We start from the raw sequence: 22092 nt of genomic DNA on the forward strand, positions 1-22092 counted from the left end.
CAAAGGTGTGGACGGAGTCGGCGAAGACTATCCACCCTCTTCCTATGGTGGAGTCCTATCCGTCCCGAGTGTGGGGTGCTTACCTAGGGGTCCCTGTTTGGGCGCCATATGCCGGGGTCCAACCCCAGCAGGTCCAGGGGTCCCCAAAGGTGTGGACGGAGTCGGCGAAGAAGGAATGACAAGGAGACAGCGTTCAGTTGATCAACAGCCTAGCCAGGATCTCCAGCCAAGTTCTGGTCTGGATCTCCAGCGAAGTTCTGTTTAGGATCTCCAGCCAGGTTCTGTGTCCATGGTCTCTTGCTAGGTTCCCCAGGCAGGTTCTCCAGGTTCTCCAGCCAGGTTCTGTCTGTAGGTTCTGTGTAGGTGCTGTCTTCTTTCTGTCTCCTAAGTTCTGTGTCTTGCTGTCTTATTACATCTGTATTTATACCAGTTGATTCAATCCTATCAATCTCTATTACAAAGGTTAGGGCGTTTCTTATCTCCATTCCAGGGAGTAAAGATTATGTAGCTTAAGCATGATTGTTTGTAGTGATTAACTACCCGCCTGGCACTTAGTTAAGGAGTTTCATCCCCTCCCTTACTTCAGGGAAAAATTCCTACCTGGGGAAACAACCTTTCTAGGAGAGGCATCCCCTCCCTGACTTCAGGGAAAAATTCCTACCTGGGGAAACAACCTTTCTCGGAGAGGTGACCTTGGTTAAAACACACAGCGCTAAGGGGAGCAAACATATTAAGAACAGTATGCCATATATGCCAGGTCCTTTGAAACAGCAAGGATGGACCGGCTCCCGGCAACCTTAATCTTTCATTGAACAACTGTTTAACTGCTTATTGATCCCTTAATATGTAAAGCGCTAAACGAAAGAATCAAAAATCCCTGCCCCCTATGACCTTGTATTTTTTTTTTTTTTAGGAGCTTGTATTTTTTGTATTAGTTTCCTCACCAACGGTAAGACTGGTGCCTGCTGAAATAGTTTTTTTTAAGGCTTAACATCTTTTTTTCCCCCCAATAAATGTTATTGATTTTTACAGAGAAGAAGGGAGAGGGATAGAGAGTTAGAAACATCGATGAGAGAGAAACATCGATCAGCTGCCTCCTGCATGCCCCCTATTGGGGATTGAGCCTGCAACCAAGGTACCTGCCCTTGACTGATATCGAACCCAGGACCCTTCATTCCGTGGGCTGATGCTCTATCCATTGAGCCAGACCGGTTAGGGCAAGGCTTTATATCTTTAATCTTACAATTTCTTAAGGTACTAAGCAGCTGATTTCAGGACATTTTCTTTTCTTTTTAAATTCCTTATCAAAGTATTACATAAGTCTCCTTTTTCCCCCATTGACCTTACCCCAGCCGCCCCCACTTCCTAGCACATGCCCTTACCACCCCCCCTCCTACTGTCTGTGTCCATTGGTTATGCTTATATGCATGCATACACGTCCTTTGGTTGATCTCTTACCCCCTCACCCTCCCACCCCCTGCCTTCCCTCATAGGTTGGACAGTCTGTTTGATGCTTCTGTGACTCTGGTTCTATTCAGGATATTTTCTAATAACATTTCTTAAAATTTTTTCCCCTAAGTTCATACCTTAATTCATTAACATTTTCTTTGTATTTTCTACTTAAGAGATTAAAGGTTTTAATTTCTTTAATGCACACATAAAGTAATTCACTGGAAGTGTAACGGTTTCCTTAGTAAAAACAATCAGGTACCCAAAGTATTATATTTTGATTGTCACTGATTTTAACTGTCATCCAGTCTATTTTCATCATATAAATCTAGCAATTGCCTTTGGCCAGAAGCACTAATAGTCTGATCGTCATATTTGTGAGTTAACATGGTCTGTTTTTATGTCTCTTTTCTCCACTATTCCAAATTTAATTGTATATTCTTCCTTATACAGATACCTGTATTTCAAAAGATGTCCTTGAAAATATAAAAGGGTGTCAGTATTCTCAGAAGTAGATACTTTGGAATTGTGCATTTTGGAAAATAGTGATATCCCCGCTATTGCAGTTTAGTCCTTGTTCAGGTTCACAGGACTGGGTTTTATTTCTATTACTTTTCCCTCACTCAGAAAGTATCAGATGTACTTCTCTCTCACATAAGACTTTCATAAATTAAAAAACAACAACCTGAGAATCTACAAAATTTTCCTGATTTCTTTTTTTTTCCATGTTAAGTAGCATCTAAAAGATTGAACCACAAAATTAGTCCTCTCTCATGGAAAGAAAAGATGTTTTCTTTTAAATCCTTGAAAATTTATGAGTGAATTAGGTGGATGAATTCATTGCTGTCATCAAAACCTTTTGATTACTCACTTTTATCCATCCTGTTTTCTGAGCTTCATTGTTTTCATCTGAGTTGAGAATAGAACCCAGTGAATCATGTTATTTTTAAAGGGCATTGTGCGATACCATCTGGTCAGTTTTTCTAACATTAAAGATTTTCTTTTTGTATCCTATAGCAAGAAACTTGAATTGATTTCTTAGAATAATCCAAAGTATTTATAAACGGATCTTGCTCTTTTTGTACCTGTTGTAAAAATAAGTAGCTAGATCATATTGTTTTTGTGTGTGTTTTTTTGGAAAGAAATGTTTATTTGAATGAAGCCATTACACAAATGCTGTAGCACCAAAAACCACTTGTTATCCTGAGTGAGGACCGTTGTCATTGCATATGAACTGGATCAGCAGACCGAGGTTTAAGCACTTAGGATGATGCCCAGCATCTATGTTAAGTGCTTTTAACATTTTTATTGTTAGAATGTCAGTTTCCTACGAGTAGGGATTTTGTTATTGAATCAGCATATAAAACATCATAGTAATGCATATTGTCTAGAAATTCTGTTGGCTGGTCTTATTTTCCCAAAGAGTTTAATCTCTAAGCTAAGCATCACAAATTGATACCATTTTTTTTTATCCTGTCCAATAGTACCAGAGATCAGTTTGAAAATTAGGTACAATGTGATTTCAATATAATGTTGCTTGCTGTGGAAAAAGAACACTGTAATGGAAACACCAAACTCTGCTTGATTACAGGTTTTCATAGAATCCTAATTCTAGAAGAATCTTAGTGATTTTAGTCTGAACCTCGAATCTTACATGAGGCCCAGAGCAACCCCACAGTTCCTAAATTCAAGGAACATGTGATCTGATGGTGCATATTAAAATGCTTTGTGAGTTCTAAAATTTCATGTTGTATCTCTTCTTAAGAGCCTGCACCAGTGGAACTTACAGGTCTCTTCCTGCTTTAAAAGGCTCTGATTATGTGTCCCTTTCCTGGTTTGAGATGGGCTTCTTAATGCTTTAAAGCATGGAGCTCATCTGGTTAATTTTTATTCATCCTTGGCAACAGATTATAGTGGCGTGCTGCAAGAAATCTGGGCTAGAAAGGTCCCAGACATGCTATTGGCAAGCCTGTAAACTGGCTAGTGCTGGTCTTTGTCCACATGTAAAAAGGAGTATTGGAGGGATTTTCCTGTTTGTGCAGCTGGAGAGACCAGACTAGTTCCTCATTTCTTCTTTTTTTAATAAAGATTTTTTAAAATATATTTTATTGATTTTACAGAGAGGAAGAGAGAGGGTTAGAGAGTTAGAAACATCAATGAGAGAGAAACATCGATCAGCTGCCTCCTGCACACTCCCCACTGGGGATGTGCCCGCAACCAAGGTACATGCCCTTGCCCGGAATTGAACCTGGGACCCTTGAGTCTGCAGGCCGACGCTCTATCCGCTGAGCCAAACCGGTCAGGGCAAGTTCCTCATTTCTTACAGGGCCTTTGCACATGCTGATCCTGCACCCAGACTGCTTTCTCCACTCCTCCCTAGATACCCATTACAACTTAGGTCAATATTACTTCCCTCTTGAACTCCATGCTATGTCATATTGCTCTTATATGAGCTCTCTTTTTTCTTCAGGGCATTTTAAGCTCTTTATAATTCTGTGCATTTATGTTTGATTCCATTGGTCCTGTAGACCATAAGCTCCATGTAATCAGGGATCATATCACTCTTGTTCTTCATTGTGGCCTCTTGATACAGTTTAGATTTTCGCACTTAGAACTGCTCAAACATACTTGTTGAGTGAGTCTCCTAAACATGACATTTGAAACCCTGCTTCTGAGCAGAAGCAAGGCATTAGCATGTAGCTAATATCGGGTTCCTGTTTTGATGCAGGGCAGGGTATCTATTCACTTAATTAAAATAATTGATTATATTACATTTTAAAAGCTAAAAGTCTAGTGGTCTGTTCTTTGAACCATGTTAAAATTGTCCATGTTAAAATAGCCAAGTCAAAGTTGTCACATCAAAATTCATACTTGTATTCCTTGCTTGGCCTCCTATTGTTGCTTTTGCTTAAGTCTCACCCACTGCAGAAAGCCTTCCCAAATTAGCCTTCACCAGTGTTAGTCACCAGAGTTAGCTAGAGGTACAGAAGATGACCTTGTGACACACACTATTGATTTTAGATTGCTTTTATGTTTTCCATTGTGCCATCTCCCCTTGGATTGTCAGATCCTGTGGGAATGGTGGCCTTGCAGCCTCACGTCATTCTCTCCAGTGCCCCGCCACTCTGCCACCTTACACCTGGGACCGTGCTCTTCCTAAAGATGCATGCTGATAAAATGTGTTGAATGATAGGCAGGAAACTGAGACAATAACCTATATTTACTTGGAAACTACTTTCAAATCACTAAGAGTAGTTGTTCCTTATTTGCAACAGTAATTTGATTCTACTGGTAAAAAAGAGAATTTGTGAGAAACAACAAGGGAAGTTGTAGAGGTAGGTGTGTGTGTGTGTGTGTGTGTGTGTTAGGTGTGTTAGGATGGGACCAGGCACTTAAGGTCAGGGAGTAGCATGGGATCTTTATTTGCTACCTAAGTTTTCAAATAAGAATGACTCAAAAACTATGTGGGGAACTGAAAACATTGCAGAGTTATTCCTAGGCCTTTCCCCATCAGCATACCCTATGTTGGCTCACCATTAAAATGAGGCCAAGGGCAGCCGGCTTTGGGAGGAGGGTAATTCTAAAGGAAATGGAAATAGGAAATAAGCGCGCATCTTTGGGCGTCCCAAACTATTGTTCACAGCCTCAGGAGAGAGGTTGTTGACGGAAGGTGCACAGCCTTCTCTTGCACTGGACGGGGCACTCTGCGCCAGGAAGCAAAAGTCCCCGGCTTCCTTTCTGAAGCAACCAGAATCACATCTTCTTTGATGTTTACATCCCAAGCTGCCTCTCTGTCCTCTCGGTGTCCTCATCAATGTTTTCTGTTGTTTTCCTTCTTCCTCCCAAATGCTTTTTCCTGCCCGCTTATGGTTTGGGCTGCTTCCTTAATGAAAGCGTCCTCTTCTTTCCTGATGCAATTACCTCTCAGCTGATTTGTTTATTTGTCCTTGTGTAGCTCAGCTCTGAACGGGCTTTGGAAAGCAGAGAAGAAAATCCAGGTTGCTTTTGGGGGACATTGGACAGCCGAATAAATGCAGGTATGTACATTTGCATGTTAAAGACAAAAAGGAAAATAGCCTTTAAAAAGAATAATGAAACTGATCTTGAAATTTTTTAGTTCTTAAATATCGGTATTTTAATTTTTGTTCATTTCAAATGTTGAATGTTCTGCCTTAAAAAAAAATTCCCGACTACAAAAGTATAGGGAGTAAAAAGTACAAGTTAAAGTTCTCTTGTAAACCCTCCTTGACATTCACTACTGTTAGTTATATTGTATGTTTTTTCCAGATTGTAGATATGTATAACCAAATGTACATTCTGTGCTTCTTTTTTCGTTTTGTAGTATGTCATAGACACCTTTCAGTGTTGGTTCATAGAGCTTTATGTCAACTTTTTTAACAGCTGTGTGGTGTCTCTTGCTATTTTGTTTAGTAGTCCTCTCCTGTTGGACATTGTTGGTTGTATTTTTTCCCCTATTTCAAACGGTGCCACATCTTGTATATATGTAATTATGTATGCTTGCCTGATTGTCTCCTCAGGGTGAAAGGGTAACACCATCTTTGACTTCTTCCTGCCATGTCTGTATAGAATCTCCAGGACAAAGGTTTATCTCACGCTATGAGCAGACTTAAGCTACTCTGTTCTCCATATCTGTTTTTTATTGTGGGGTGAATTGGGGTAATAAGAGTTGAGTTTTAGAACTTTCTTGTTTAACAGTTGATCTGAACCTCAAAGTAAGTTATGAGCTTAGTCTTTCAGCCTGGTTTCTGGGAGATTCTGGTTTTCAGGTTCATTTTAGAGATTAAACAAGTAAAACTGAGTGACTCTCAGTTTGTAGCATTGAGGGATACCTAGCTTACGCCCCTCCTGTAACTGTCTTAGTTCACTGAGGCAGCTAATAGACCAAGCACATGAATTTGGTGAAGACAATTATGACTGCTGTCCGTCCCATATGACTTCTCTTGTTTTGAGGAGCCTCCTTGGGTTATTCTGCAAGCATGTAAGCCTCTGTGTTAGGTACTTGGGAAACAAAGATGAATGGCGTAGTCCTTGTCCTAAGGGAACTCCCAGCACAAGCAAGCGAGTAAGACAGAGACAGACACATGAATAAGGTGTCGTTAGTGCAATGAGGTGAGTGTGGGAGAGAGCATCTAACTTAGGGAACAGGATGGAGGTTCAGAGGTGGCTTCTTGGCGAAGTGAACATCTGAGCTGAGTTCTAAAGGAAATTGAAGTTTGTCAGGAAAGGGATGAGCTGGAAAGGTATTTTTGGTATAGGGATCAGCATGAGCAAAGGCAGAAAGGTGAGAAAAACAGCATTGGGGAGAGAGATGGGGGTGGAGGTAGTTAGCAAGATGGCAGCTTTGTGGGTGTGAGGCATGAAGAGGCTGGGAGTGAAAAAAGCTGAGACTAGTGAGGCTAGCTGGCAGGTGACAGAGGGCCTCTGTTAGGAGTTGAGATTGGTTTGTAGATAGTGGGGGCCTTTAGAGGATCTGACTTGTGTTTCAGAGACATTACTTTGGGGGCTAAGTGAAGGCTGGCTGGCAGGCAGGAGGAAAGTTGTGACCTCTGGTGAGGGAAATTAAGTTGTAGGCCATTGGTGTTGGGGTGAGGGGAAGAAAGAATGTGTAGGGGTTTCCCTCTCCTTTCTGGCCTTGCCCAAGACTAGGTTGCTGAGGTTGGCTCTTTGACCCTAGCTGCTCTTCCTTTTTAGGAGTCTCAGATAAATGACTTTTTGCAAGCTTCTCACCAAAGAGTTCTGACCCTGTCAAAGCAAGGCTGCCCACCCTCATTCTGCTGCCACAGCGTGCTGCCCATCCTCTTGCCTGCCCATGGGGTGCCGGGGACCTGGCTCCTTTGATTAATTTTCATGACCCTTCCATGTGGTTTATGAACATGAATTACTTGTCATTTTGTGTGTACTAGGTAAGAGCCAGCCCTGGGCTGGGTTCTGGGGGCATGGAGATAGATAAACATGATTTCTACCTTACTGAGCTTGCAGTTTAGTGGGAGATAGATATAAAATTAAAAGACAGTGTGATTCATGCTATAGCTCTATTCAAAGGTAAAATTATCCCAGTAGAGATATCATTAGCATCAGTGGTTCCAGAATGAGCCACATTTTCCAACAATAGCTTGTGTGCAAATAGAGAAAATAAATTTAAACCATGTCTAAAATTATTCTGATTTTTGAGAATATGGTCTGACAATAAATAATTTATTAGAATGTGTAATTGATAATTTTCCATAGTTTCACGTGTCATAAGCCCTGATGCATTTGATTTTCAGGGAGGGAAGGGGCAGAGAGAGGTACTTACCCAGTACCACAGATTTCTGCTTCCTCACCTTCGTAACACTTTCCTTTACTGTTGGAACTTTCAGCACATGGAATGACCAGAGTCTTATTTTCCTTACAGTATCTAAATATAAAGGAGGACTGCAATGCCATGGCTTTCTGTGCTAAAATGCGGAGCTCCAAGAAGACCGAGGTGAACCTGGAGGCCCCTGAGCCAGGGGTGGAAGTGCTCTTCTATCTGTCGGACAGGGAGCCCCTCCGGCTGGGCAGCGGGGAGTACACGGCGGAGGAGCTGTGCATCAGGGCGGCGCAGGAGTGCTGTGAGTACTGGCTGCTGCCCGGGCCCAACGTGGGTTTTGGTGGTACACCATCCCAGAAGCAGATCCAGGTGTCTCTGCCCCGATGGCTCCGTTGAGTGGAGAGGGGTGTGGACCCTGGGGTTCTGCCCTGCCTCTGCCACTTACTTGCCCTTGACCTTAGGCCAGTGACTTGAATTTTGAGAGTTTCACTTTTCACTTTCTTCATTGCAAAGTGGTTTATTCCTGCCGTCACTAATGAGCTGTGGGATGCCAAGGAACAATGCTTGCCCTCTGTGGAGACTTAGTTTTTATTTCCCCTGCATCTGTGAGGTTGAATAATATCAGCACTAAATGAGCAAAGCACAAAATTATAGGCTCAGTAAGTAGCACCTCTCAATATCATAGTTGTTCAAAACTTCTGACAAGTGTGAGTCACCCTGCGGCTGTGGCCTGCCTCTGTCCCCACCCCCACCTCCAATGGGATGCTGAGGTGAAGTGAGAGATACAGTGTCACTTTGTGGCTTGGTCAGATTGCCAAGTTGTGAAAAGGACAGTGAGTCTGTGAACAACACAGTCCATTTTTTTTTAAAGTGAGGCTTATCCTACTAAACTTAGCCTGTTGCCTTTAGAAGGTGAAAGCCAAACTGAGCAACAAAATAAAGCCTTTTTCAATATCCTTTAAATTTGGGGTCATTGCCCGTGTTTGCCACCTGCTTTTAAATGACAGTCATGTCACAGAAACGTAGAGATCCAAGCCCACTCTGGAGAAATAGCGGTCTCTGTTTTGACTCAGGATAATGTTACAGAAATTTATCGATTTTGAAAATGCATGAATACGGGATGCCACATTCTTGTAGCTCTTATTATTATGATAATAAGTGGTGTTTGGGGGCAGTGTTGTTTTCTTCCATGTTTTTCGTTATCATATGGCAAATTTTTGTAATTTTAGTTCTCCTTATTTCACCTACTCAGTAGTTCTAGCTTGATTTGAATTCCAACTTTGCAGTTTACTAACTGAGTAACTTTGAATCAGACTAAATCTCAGGAGGCCACAGTTTCTTTGTTTGTAAAATGGCATAAATAATATCTCATTAGGTGTTAGGATTTAAAGGTAATAAATGTAGAGTGTGTTAGCCTGATGCCTGACATTTAATCCTCAGCGATGTTAGTATTGCTCTTATTCCATACTTCTTTATAAAAAGATACCTTTGATTTTTCTATTTATGAGTACTGATATTATTGGAATCAGACCTGTGAGAGAATTACAGACAGATCGAGGGTTATAAATGAATTATGCTTAAATATGTATGTCAGTGCACATTCAAATGTATGAAGAAAGGCTCGGTTTCTAGGCCAGTCCACAAAAGTCATTTTGTGAATGAAAAAAATGGTATTCCTGAAACACAGTCCTCTTAATACTGGATCCAGAAGTCATTTGCCCTTGTTCCCGGAGAGAATGCTGTTTGAAGCTTAGCTCCATCCTCTCTGTTACAAGGAGGAGTATAACTGCTGAAGGGGTAGCTCCCGAATAACTCACTCCCGAAGCAGGAGTGAGATGAGGGGTTCAGCAGAGGCATTGAGATGTCAAGAGGATGCAGCTTCTTAACTCAGCCCGTTCATTGGAGAGTCCCTGCCTATGCAGGCCGGGCTGGTGAGAGTCCCCATCACTGTCTGTCTCACTCCAGATGTCTAATTTGGAAAACAAGGACCAGTTATCTCATATTCTCATGTTATTTTTGGTTTAGTTCACTGTGTCTTAGTTTGAGGACTGACTGCACATGAAATATGATTATTTGCAATCATTTTCCTCCCTTGCCCACTTGCTTTGAGTTTACAGGTGTGTGTAATTTTAATCTTGGAGTCAGAAGTGAGCGAAAAGGTGCTTTCCTGGCTTCATATCTCCTTTATCTTTTTGGTCATTCTTGTATTGAAGGAAGCAGTTGGTGGGGTGGGGAGGCAAGGGAGCTTATTGAACCACCTTTGTTAAGCATATAGCTTCTTCTTAGTTGGCTACTAAAAATATTTATGATTATGCTACAGAGTGCTTACATATATAATTAATGGTAGTAGGTTTTAATCATTGATAAAAATCACTGCGGTTATTTATTCTAACATAATTGTATCTGCTACTGCCAGAAACTTCTTTGAATGTTTAATATATATGTTAGAATTGTTTAAATGTTTTCTGTAGGAGACAGATTGGGGGCCTCTCAAACTCCAGGAATGTTTCCCACTGATTAGCAAGGTGAACTCAGGCGGGGGTCTGGGAACCTCTCAGATAGCCTTTTTTAAAAGCAGGATTTGGTAATACTGTGTTGTAGAAACTGAGAAATATCATGAGACATCCATTTTAAAATATTTAAATCTGATTTGCCAGGAGCTATAGTACATACTCTTGGGAGCCATAGTTACTAATTATTATTATTAAAACTGCTTGATTGAACATGCTTGGAAGTCTTATTTGCCCTAAGACAATATGAATGTGACCTAGATTCTTTCTGGATGAGAGAATTTTCTATGTTGCATATGTCATGCATTGGAAACAGATAGCCAAATATATCTGTCTTTGATATTTTGATATGTTCTTTACTTTCCCCCAGGTATCTCTCCCCTGTGCCACAACCTCTTTGCCCTGTATGATGAGAGCACCAGGCTCTGGTATGCTCCAAATCGCAGCATTACTGTCGACGACAAGACATCGCTCCGGCTCCACTACCGGATGAGGTATGGGTGCCTGCCTGGTTTCCTCAGGGGAAGGGAGGGCGGTTAGCCTGGAGCCCTGAGTCACTTACCAAGAAATACTGTAGTCATTTTTGTAATTTGTAACCTGTATGTTTGCTTGGTATGAGAAAGGACTTTTTCAGTATTTGGAATACAATTCAAGATGAATTTGACAACCTTCCTCTGCCACATTCTAGAAAAGAAGTCATTATGATGCTGAGGGTATTTTGAATAAAATTAGTGTGCTGTAGCAGAGTTTTTCAATGGTGAGTCATGGTTATGAATTTAATTTAGTAAGTTGTGACCAGAATTTGTTTTAAAAAAGAAGCGAGCAAGAATAGATAATATCAGCGTATATACATATCCTAAGAATATTGTTTTTGAAAACTTTTGTTTGAGATATATAGTACATATGTGTGTACTAGGTGATCATCTGATAAGATAAATTTCTTACTAAAAGTTGCAGCTAAGGAGATTGAGAAGCACTGCTTGCAGCGGGATCCTGCAAATGCTAGGTGGGCCTGGCTCTCGGGTGGATGTTCGGAGCCACCTCCCTGGGGCTTTGTGTAGTGGGCTGTTGTAATTCTTCTTCAGATGGGTATTTGCCTTTTCTCCTATATCATAGCCCTTGTCAATGCACATAGCCTCCCAAGTGGCATATATAGTCAATACTTCATTGCTGTAGACTCCTGAGTTTATAAGCATATTTGTTCTGTACCTAGAATTGGGAGTATGGTGGTTAGGTAGTAGTTAAGCACAAGTGAACATGTATTTAGCAAAGGATCTTATAAATAGAGTGGCTACTTTTTGAAAAGGATCTTAACTAACATAGTAATTAAATCAGCAGGTTAGCTCACGTGCTGATGGGATGCAGGCGCATGCTGACAACACCCTTGGGATCTCAGATGCTCTCCACAGTATCTTAGCTGCTATTTCTTTAGGGAAGTCAGTAGAGTTTTTTTCCATTCCAGAATGGCCTGAGTGTTTTTCTCAGCGCAGCTGAACCAGATTTACTTTCTTTGATAATCATTCTAGGGCTGACTTTTTTTCTCTTCTTTCTGTATTCACCCAAGCTTTCACCTGATGAGGAGAGAGCTATATGTATGCACGATTTCATGCCCCAGATTTAGGGAAACATTCACCCCAACCAGCTGAGCCTTCAGACTATATTTGGATTTGTTTTTCAAAGTGTAATCTTGCTTTCTGTGGCCTGGGGGCTTGCTGTGTGATCCAGCATTTAACATGTGCTTGCAGCTCCCAGTCTAGGAAGGGGGTGTGTCACTGAGTTCCAGTTCTTTCTCTCTAGGTTTCTCTCCTTGGTTTGAAATCTAGAATGGTAAAATTGGAACTTGGAAGAGACCTGAGTCTCTTCCAACTTTTTAGGGGGAAACTGGTATCCAAAAAAGAAGTGAGTTTCCCAAAGTCACACAAGAAGTGAGTCACCTTGTTGGCACAGAGGCCTTTTGGAGGCACTCATTTTTGTCGGTTGTGTGCCTCCCTATAGAACAGCGGTTCTCAACCTGTGGGTCGCGACCCCTTTGGGGGTCGAATGACCCTTTCACAGGGGTCACCTAAGACCATCAGAAAACACATATATAATTACATACTGTTTTTGTGATTAATCACTATGCTTTAATTACGTTCAATTTGTAACAATGAAATTGGGGGTCACCACAACATGAGGAACTGTATTAAAGGGTCGTGGCATTAGGAAGGTTGAGAACCACTGCTACAGAAGCTGCCTCTCTGCTCCCCAGTCTCTTGGCTGCCAGGAAGTCCATGGCCGATTCATTTTTGGCACCTTGACTTTGTACCTGACATTGCACTTCAACAGGATATTGCTTTGTTACCACAGCTCTTTGAACTTGGGGAAAAAAAAGATCCCACCCTAAGCTAAAACATTTGCATTGCAACAAACTATAAACATTTTGAAACCTTATAATCTCACCACTAAAGAAGGTGTAATATGAAAATAAATGTTAGCAACTATTTCAGTGGAATCTCAGTTCTATTTTGGGAAATAATCTTCAGTTATAGTTTTCTATTTTACCTTCACTTTTCTATTTTTAGATAATGATTTTGATAGTTATTGTTTTATACAGTAATCCTATATAATAAAGAGCTAATATGCAAATGGTCATCACGTCCTTGCGCCCTCACGCCGGGGCTAGGGGACCTGATGCTGTGCCCCCCGCCCAGAAGGGCTTGATGGGGGACCCGAGGCTGCACCCCCCCTCCCCACCTGGTGAGGCTTGAAGGGGGTCCTGAAGCTGCACCTCCCACCTGGCACCAGGCCGGGGGACCTGAGGCTGCACCCCACCCTCTGCAGGGCTTGACGGGGTGGGACTGGCTGGGTCTGGGTCTCGCACGATTTTGAGCACGCGCAGGTGGGTGGGGACTTGACTCTGGGTCCCGTGGCGCGCCCCAGACTCTGACAGGAGGAAGATTTTCATGAACATTTTACTAATTTTCTTTCATCTTTGACACTTCTATTATAGAGGAAGAGTAAATAACAATATTAAAATATTTCCTCTAATTAATTCCCTTTTAATGTACACGGTTTTTGTGCACCAGGCCACTAGTATATCTTCATATAAGACAAGCATATTCTTTATTCCTGTTTAAGAAAAAATGTTTCCTTTTCCCATCTAAATGAATTTCAGTATCCATTAGTAAACTTCTGTAGAAACCTGGAGAGAATTTGTTGTGTAAAACATCTGTACATATGCTTAGAATATGCAGTCATCTGTAATACAATTTTCTCAACAACTTGCAAGGAAGACATATCTCTGATTGATAGTTCTACCTGTCCATCTCTTTCTCCTTCCTTCCTACATTTTTCCTCCACGTCATTCTGAAAAGGAATCTGGGCAGCTGTCATATTACATTTATTTATGTTGTTCTTTATTTTTTCCCATTAGCATGTTGTAATATTAGGAATTAGTGTTTGGCCCAAGTTTGATGAACATTTTCATAATTAATTTTAAAAGGGATGTAGAATTTCTGTCCTCAATGTAATTCTAGTTTTGTCTTATTAGAACAAAATTGGGAAGATGTTGATTTTGGCAGTTACCTCTTTAACTTTTGATTTGTTTGGTATTTTTGGTTTTGTCACCTTATTAGATAGAAAGCTGACAGCCTGTGACTGGAGGCCATTTCTAGAGATTGAGCCTTGCTTTAGGCTCCTTTCAGCCTTCAGTGAAGTGGAGAAGCTGCACGTTATCTTTGATCTCTTTGTCCTGTACTGTCTGAACATCTTGCCAAAGGGCTCCCAAGCCAAAGCTGGTCTGTGAGGCTCAGATAGCAATCTTGAAGAATGTCCTTGTTCAGACAGATTGGAGATTGCAGTCTTTACCGAGGGAGTTTGTTGGGCCCTTGGCTTTACTAGGTCCAAGGACTCAGTCCCAGAGAGACTCAGTGGGATGTAGAAGAAGAAGACCATGGCTTGGACTGGTTGAGGGAAAATCTGTCTTCAGTGCTTCTCTTTCGAACAATTTCCTCTATCCTTGAGAACCTTTTTCCTCTTGTCCTAGGTAACCTTCCACACTGTACATAATTCTCGTTTTCTCATCACCGTCCTCCTGCACTGTCAGACAGAATTTACCCGTCCTTCCTGCTCCTCCGTCAGAGCCCTGCTTTGAACCTTTGTATGGTAGAGTGCTGGGCACATAGTGAGCATGCAAAAGCTGTGAGCCACTATCTCCATTCATCCTGTTTAGACCTTTTTACCTATCAGTTTCCGGGCAGACCCCCAGAACTTCTAGTAGATCTCTAGTTATTGTCCAAATGACCACCCAGGTTGCAGGTTCGATCCCTGGTTGGTGTGTATGGGAAGCAACTGATTAATGTTTCACTTTCACTCAGTGTTTCTCTCTCTTTCCCTTCCTCTCTCTCTAAAATAAATTAAAGCTTGTCCTCGGGTGAGGATTACAATAAATAAAAAATAAAACTAATATTTTTATGTAGAGGAAAGGAAAGCTGTATGGGGGTATCCATGAAAGTCATAATGTAACCCTCTTTATGAGATGTGCCCCCTTGTATGTTACTTTATTGTCATTGTTGGATTGACTGTTTGCCACATGAGCATGGAGACAGGGCACTTCACTGAGGGCGGAGGCTGTGCTTCTCCTGAGAACCCTTTGCCTCACAGGGCCTGGCATGTGCTGGGCTGTACAGATACAGCACTGACAGGTGTCGGAGTTTAATGGCGGCTCCTTTTGGGGAGGCAGTTTTATTTATTGTTTCTCCATGCTGTGTTGTTTTTCATTAGCACACGGGCATGCCAGGGAGAGAGATCCAGGCACTAGCGGAGTCTGCGGCCTGGAGGTGGCCTGGTCAGTTTGGCTCACTCACTTTCATGCCTTGCAGAACTCCTGTGCTTCTCTGACAGGCGGCTGAGGAACGTGGCAGCTAAGAGAACAGGCTTGTTGTCTTAGGTCACCTAGCCTTTAGAAACTGCAGTTTTCCTCCTCTGAACATAGAAACAGTGAAATCTGCCTGGTATCGTTGCTGTAGGAATTAAATAGCATACTGTCTTTAAAGTGCTTATTAATTTAATTCACAACACTACAAGCTGGTGCTTGTAATAGTTAATCTTCATTTATTCTATTTTAAAACTTTGTTTATTGTAAGATAAATCATCAATTTAATAACAGCAATCTGAGAAATAGGAAACACTGCCATATTAACTGTACACCTTGGCTGTGTGGTGACATTACATTTCAGAAATGTAAAAATGTGAGTGTAATGTCTTGGATTCAAGGCAGGATGATATTATTAAAGGTAAAGTGAGGCACTGGGCTAGCCTCTACTCAGTCTGCAGTGTTTTCCTATTTAGGAAGACATCATGAAAGTTGCAGGAGCTATCTGTGTGATCTTAAGGAAGGCACTTTATCTCCCTGAGTCATAGACGAGGCTCGCTCTTCAGGGAGTGTTGTAGGAATGACAAGAGAAGGACTTCATATGCAACGAATGCTACAGATGAAAGGTCTGTCTGTCTGCTTACTTCTCTGGAGGGTTAGCCTCTAGCGCTGATAGTCCAGGTGGAACCAGGACACAACTCCCGTACATTTCAAGGCTCTCATTCCCACAGCTGACACAATCTTACTGCGTTCCAGGTTCTATTTTACCAACTGGCACGGGACTAATGATAATGAGCAGTCGGTATGGCGACATTCTCCAAAGAAGCAGAAAAATGGCTACGAGAAAAAAAAAGTTCCAGATGCAACCCCTCTCCTTGACGCCAGCTCTCTGGAGTATCTGTTTGCCCAGGTAAGAAGTTTGGGGCTGGGAGAACCTGGGTTCATGGGATGGGTGAGGCGTTGTTGGGTTCAGATTCCCTGATGCAGCTGAACTTGGTGATAACTAGGATATTTCTCTTTTTTTGTGTGTTTTTTTCACAGCTAGCACATGTTATAGCCTCTCTCATGGACAGTTCTTGCCACCCCTGGACTTTCCCCAAGTGAGGAGGGAAAGGCAGCAATTCAGTGTTCCAGGGGCTGTTTATCCCCCTGTGGGTTTTCCCCACTCACCTGTCCCCATTCCTTCCCTTTCCCCTTCACCTCCAACCCTTTTACTTCTCATCTGCAGCCTTCCATGGAGAGAGCAGAGGGAACCTGTATGCAAGGGAAGGTGTGGTTCAGTGGGGCTAATGAGGACACTTCTCAGCAGTCACAGTAACGTTTGGGAGGAAGAGATGACCACTCCGTGTAACAGTGGTGGTAGAAAGATGAGGCACTAGAAAAAAGCCAGAAGGGAAGTTAGAATCATCTAAATTACATGACCCTGAGATAGCATCTATATGAAGCATATATGTATATAACATTTTTATTTATATGCTTTCTGGTTGTACCAAGCAGATATGCATTATACACTATGTAGTTTTTGAAAACATTTTTCTGTTCATACAATATTATAAATTGATTTTTTATTCATCTTGTTTATGGTCCTTCAACTGTCAATTTAAAATACAGATTTTTGTTATTTCAGTGACTTCATAGTAACCTGCTTATTCAGCACACATGTACCGAGTGTCTGTACTCTTTGCTGAGGCACTGCAGATACTGTGAACAAGTCAGAGGTGGTTTCTGCAGCATCAGACATACCATCAAGTTGGGCAAACAAAAAACAAGCAATTAAAATGATACATAGGTAATACATAAGAAATTGTGAGCAGTGCAATGAAGGAAAAAGAGAATATGGGGAGGGGTGAGCTCTGGAGAGATCTAACTTATAATAATGTGATCAGAAAAGGCCTCCCTAAGGAGTGACATTTATACTGAATTTTGAAGAATAAGAAGAGTCTGCATGTCTAAGAGGAGTAGGGAGAGTAGTTCTTCCATGTGGAGCAAGCTTTTCAACAGCAGCACTGCTGACATTCTGGGCTGGATAATTTTTCATTGTGAGGAACTGCACCACCTCCAGACATTGACCCACACCCCTGGCTTCCATTCATGAGATGCCAGGAGCACCATCCTCCCAGTTATGATATTCCAAACTATCTGCAGACATTGCCAAATACCCCCTTAGGGGCAAAATCTCTCCTGTTGAAAACATCTGATACAGACAGAGACTGTGGGAAGCCCTGAGGTGGGTGAGCCCTGAGAAGAGAATCAGTGTGGCTGGAGAAGGACTGGAGGGTGATAGGAATGAGACTGGTGAGGGAGACTGGGCAGACCACACAGAACCTTGTATGCACTGGCAAGGGGTTATCTTTTCCCCACTCTCAGTGCGATGAAGAGCTATTTGGAGGGTTTGATTTTATTTACGTTTGAAGTCGATGATGATTTTTCTTGCTACAGGGAAAGTGGATTGTGCTGCAGCCGAGAGCACACTTCAGCTGAGAAGGTGCTGTGATTGGTCCGAGGAGACAGAATGCTCCTTTAGCTTTAGTGTAGTGGCAGTGGAGTTGGAGAAAAGTGGGTGGATTGTGATGACTTTCAGAGATAGAATTAATATGTTAATGGGTTGGATGTGAAAGCTGAAGGAATTTGAAGAATCAGAGATGATTTGAGATTTCCGTTTGGGCAGTGCTTGATAGATAATGGGAAGACAAGAGGAACAGGTTGGAGAAAGGTTAGGTATTGTGTGTCTTCTTATGGAGATGCCTATGAGGCACACAAGTGGAGATTTCAGGTAGGAAGATAAGTACAAGGAGGAATTCAGAGGAAAGCCATCATTTATTTAATCTCTTGTTTCTGGACATGTTTTATTTTTCTCAGGTTTTTTCCCCCCTAGTATTATTATTTTTTTAATTTCTTTATTAATTAAGGTATTACATATGTGTCCTTATCCCCCCATCCCCCCTCTACTCATCCCCTCAACCCCCTGTTGTCTGTGTCCATTGGTTAGGCTTATATATATGCATACAAGTCCTTTGGTTGATCTCTCCCCCTTACCCCCACCCTCCCCTACCTTCCCTCTGAGGTTTGACGGTCTGATCGATGCTTCTCTGTCTCTGGATCTGTTTTTGTTCATCAGTTTATGTTGTTCATTATATTCCATAAATGAGTGAGATCATGTGATATTTATCTTTCTCTGACTGGCTTATTTCACTTAGCATAATTCTCTCCAGTCCATCCATGCTGTTGCAAATGGTAAGAACTCCTTTTTTTACCGCAGCATTGTGTAGATGTACCACAGTTTTTTAATCCACTCATCTGCTGATGGGCACTTAGGGTGTTTCCAAATCTTAGCAATGGTGAATTGTGCTGCTATGAACATAGAGATGCATATATCCTTTCTGATTGGTGTTTCTAGTTTCTTGGGATATATTCCTAGAAGTGGGATCACTGAGTCAAATGGGAGTTCCATTTTTAGTTTTTTGAGGAAACTCCATACTGTTCTCCACAGTGGCTGCACCAGTCTGCATTCTCACCAGCAGTGCGAGGGTTCCTTTTTCTCCACATCCTTGCCAGTAATTGTCATTTGTTTTGTTGATGATAGCCATTCTGACAGGTGTGAGATGGTACTGCATTGTTGTTTTGATTTGCATCTCTTCGATAATTAGTGACTTTAAGCATGTTTTCATATGTCTCTCGGCCTTCCTTCTGTCTTCTTTTGAAAAGTATCTATTTAGGTCTGTTGCCCATTTTTTGATTAGGTTGTTTATCTTCCTTTTGTTACGGTGTATGAGTTCCCTGTAAATGTTGGAGATTAAACCCTTATCAGTGACAACATTGGCAAATATGTTCTCCCATGCAGTGGGCTTTCTTGTTGTTTTGTTGATGGTTTCTTTTGCTGTGCAAAAGCTTTTTATTTTGATGTAGTCCCATTTGTTTATTTTCCCTTTAGTTTCAATTGCCCTAGGAGCTGTATCAGAGAAGAAATTGCTTCGGCATATGTCTGAGATTTTGCTGCCTGTGGATTCCTCTAGTATTTTTATGGTTTCCTGTCTTATGTTTAAGTCCTTTATCCATTTTGAGTTTATTTTTGTGTATGGTGTAAGTTGGTGGTCTAGTTTCATTTTTTTGCATGTTTCTGTCCAATTTTCCCAGCACCATTTATTGCAGAGACTATCTTGACTCCATTGTATGCTCTTGCCTCCTTTGTCAAATATTAATTGAGCATAGTGGTTTGGGTCGATTTCTGGGTTCTCTATTCTATCCCATTGGTCTATATGTCTGTTCTTGTGCCAATACCAGGCAGTTTTGAGAACAGTGGCTTTGTAATACAGCTTGATATCTGGTATTGAGATCCCTCCTACTTTGTCCTTCTTTCTCAGGATTGCTGCAGCTATTCAGGGTCTTTTTTTATCCCAGATGAAATTTTGGAAAGTTCGTTCTAGGTCTGTGAAATACGCCGTTGGTATTTTAATGGGGATTGCATTGAATCTATAGGTTGCTTAAGGTAGTATGACATTTTAATGATGTTGATTCTACCAATCCATAAACACGGTATGTTCTTCCATCTGTTTATGTTTTCCTCTATCTCTTTTTTCAGTGTCCTGTAGTTTTCCGAGCACAGGTCTTTTACCTCAGTTAAGTTTATTCTTAAATATCTTAATTTTTTTTTGGTGCAATGGTAAATGGGATTGCTTTTTTAGTCTCTCTTTCTGTAAGTTCACTATTGGTGTATAGAAATGCCATAGATTTCTTGGCGTTAATTTTGTATCCTGCTACATTGCCGGATTCATTTATTAAGTCTCATAATTTTCCTGTTATGCTGTCTGTCATTGTTATAGGCTGTGTGAGCAGCCTCATACATACATGTTTATGCATAGTGCTTTATTGATTCCTTAGGATATACTTTCATACACGTGATTTTGTCACAGTTATATTCCATGTACAGCTTTAGTGCTTGATTACACTCCATCCCCATCCTGCACACACAGAGAAACGCATAACCGTGGGCAAGTGCTGAAAAAATGAACTGGCCATTTTCAGATTGATCTTTTTTAATTCAGCCTCCCAGTTCTTTTACCTTTTGAGGAGAGGAAGTGTAAAGGAAGAGGGTGCCATACATTAGGAGTTCAGTGTAGCATTGGAATCTGACCTATTGGAGCCTCAGGAATGAGCTGCATGAGGTTTGCAGTGATGTTTACAGAACAGAATAGTCTCAGCGTTTGTTCTGTCTTCACACGTTGCTGGCCGAGGTGATTGTGGCCAGTGCTCCGTGGCATGTGGAAGTGGTCAGTGTCCTGTTCTTACCTGGAAGAAAGAGAAGTCCTATCTTAGACAGAAGGAGAACTGCCTTGGTGAGAATCCTCCATCCAAAACCACGAAAGTAAAGTCCCTTCAGGGAGAGTTAGTGGCTTACTTATGTGGGAGCACCACCTCTAGACATTGTCTACCTCTGGTTACAGCTAGAAAAAGGCAAAAGCTCCCAGTCCTCAGAGTACTGTATGTTTTAAGTTAGTAAGGATTGAGTGCGGCTGTAGCGCAGAGTTGAACAACCACAGTCCAGGAGTCACCTCTAGGTTAGACTCTCTACCACACCACTCCCTAGGTCCCTGGCCCCTGTGCCATGTTATTTTTCTACTTGACTTTGATTTTTATAACTACCTGATAATTAATATTTCTATTGGTCTGTTCTTAGAATGGAATCTCCATGAGGTCAGGGACGTAGTTTGGTTTGCTATATCCCTAGCACCTAGAGTAACATCTGGCCTATAATTGGTTCTTAGTAATTCATAGTTATCAAATGAATGAATGAAGTCATTTAACCTTTGGCGCCTTAGATTTCTCATTTGTTAGGTAGTGATGATGTTAACATGTACCTCAAAGGGCTGTTGTGAAGATAAATGAAACAGTACAGTGTCTAGCACTGAGGTAAGGGTTTCATAGAGGGGAGCTAGCATTGACCTCATCTTCATCAGTCTGTACAAGGCAGGTGGTGGGTACAGCTGTTTGGTTTTATTTATTTATGTATTTAGCTCTCATTGGCTCTTGGAATGCTGTGCATCTCCCATCAGTATTTTAGTTATACATTTCACTACTGGAAACGTGAGCAGCAGATGTTGAAAAAACTTGTATGTGGTAATGGAGCATTGTAGAATGTGCGCTTCTTCCCCTTCCTCTGAGTCTGCATCAGAATGGGGCGTGATGCTTTGTCAGTCATATACCCAGTGCCGAGAGAGGATGTCTCAGTACAAGCTTGTGGAATTGGTGAGTGATCAACCCCGGCCAGCTGTCACCTTCCCTTGCCCTGGTGCCATCCAAACCTAGTACGATGCTGCTGTTCACCATTTACAGGGGAAGCCATATAAATGTTCATGCTCTTCATCAGGACCTAGCATATGCTCAATAAGTATTTGTTAAATGAATTAATTAGCCTGGGGAGAACATCTCCTGAGCCCCTTCACACCCAGCTGTTGAGAAAGGGCTTTGGTGTCAGACAAACTATCAGTGTTTTGTTTTTGTTTGTTTTTTAATTAAAATTTTTAATGTTGACATTGCATGTGTCACCACCACCACCCCATCCACCCTTTGCCCTCCACCCACTCCCTTGGCTTTTACCACACTATTGTCTGTGTCCCTGGGGTATGCATGTATGTTCTTTAGCTAATCCCTTCATCTTCTTTATCCCGCCAACTCTCCTCCCCTCGTCTCTGGCAATTGCCAGTCTCTTCCATATATCCATGCTTCAGGTTCCGTTTTGATCATCAGTTTATTTTATTCATTAGATTCCACATATTAGTGAGATTATATGATATTTGTCTTTCTCTGGCTATTTCCCTTAGCATTATAATCTCCAGGTCCATCTATGCTGTTGCACCGGGATCAGAATTCCTTCTTTCTAACAGCCACATAGGATTTTATTATGCGAATGTATCACAACGTTTTTATCCACTCATCAACATTTTTATCTATTGGCACTTGGGCTGTTTCCA

General features: G+C 41.6%; 1 protein-coding gene across 1 annotated transcript in view; it reads left to right on the forward strand.

Annotated features, from left to right (window-relative positions):
* JAK1 (Janus kinase 1) overlaps positions 1-22092 on the forward strand; it is a 138300-nt gene that overhangs the window by 79398 nt on the left and 36810 nt on the right. Inside the window, exons 2-5 of the mRNA XM_081087065.1 lie at positions 5405-5486; positions 7865-8063; positions 10643-10766; positions 15881-16034. Coding sequence (XP_080943191.1) covers positions 5481-5486; positions 7865-8063; positions 10643-10766; positions 15881-16034 — 483 coding nt within the window. The 5' untranslated portion in view covers positions 5405-5480. The remainder of the gene's footprint in view (positions 1-5404; positions 5487-7864; positions 8064-10642; positions 10767-15880; positions 16035-22092) is intronic.

This window comes from Myotis nattereri, assembly GCF_964212035.1.
Source record: "Myotis nattereri genome assembly, chromosome: 3".
In the NCBI taxonomy this organism is placed as follows: Eukaryota; Metazoa; Chordata; class Mammalia; order Chiroptera; family Vespertilionidae; genus Myotis; species Myotis nattereri.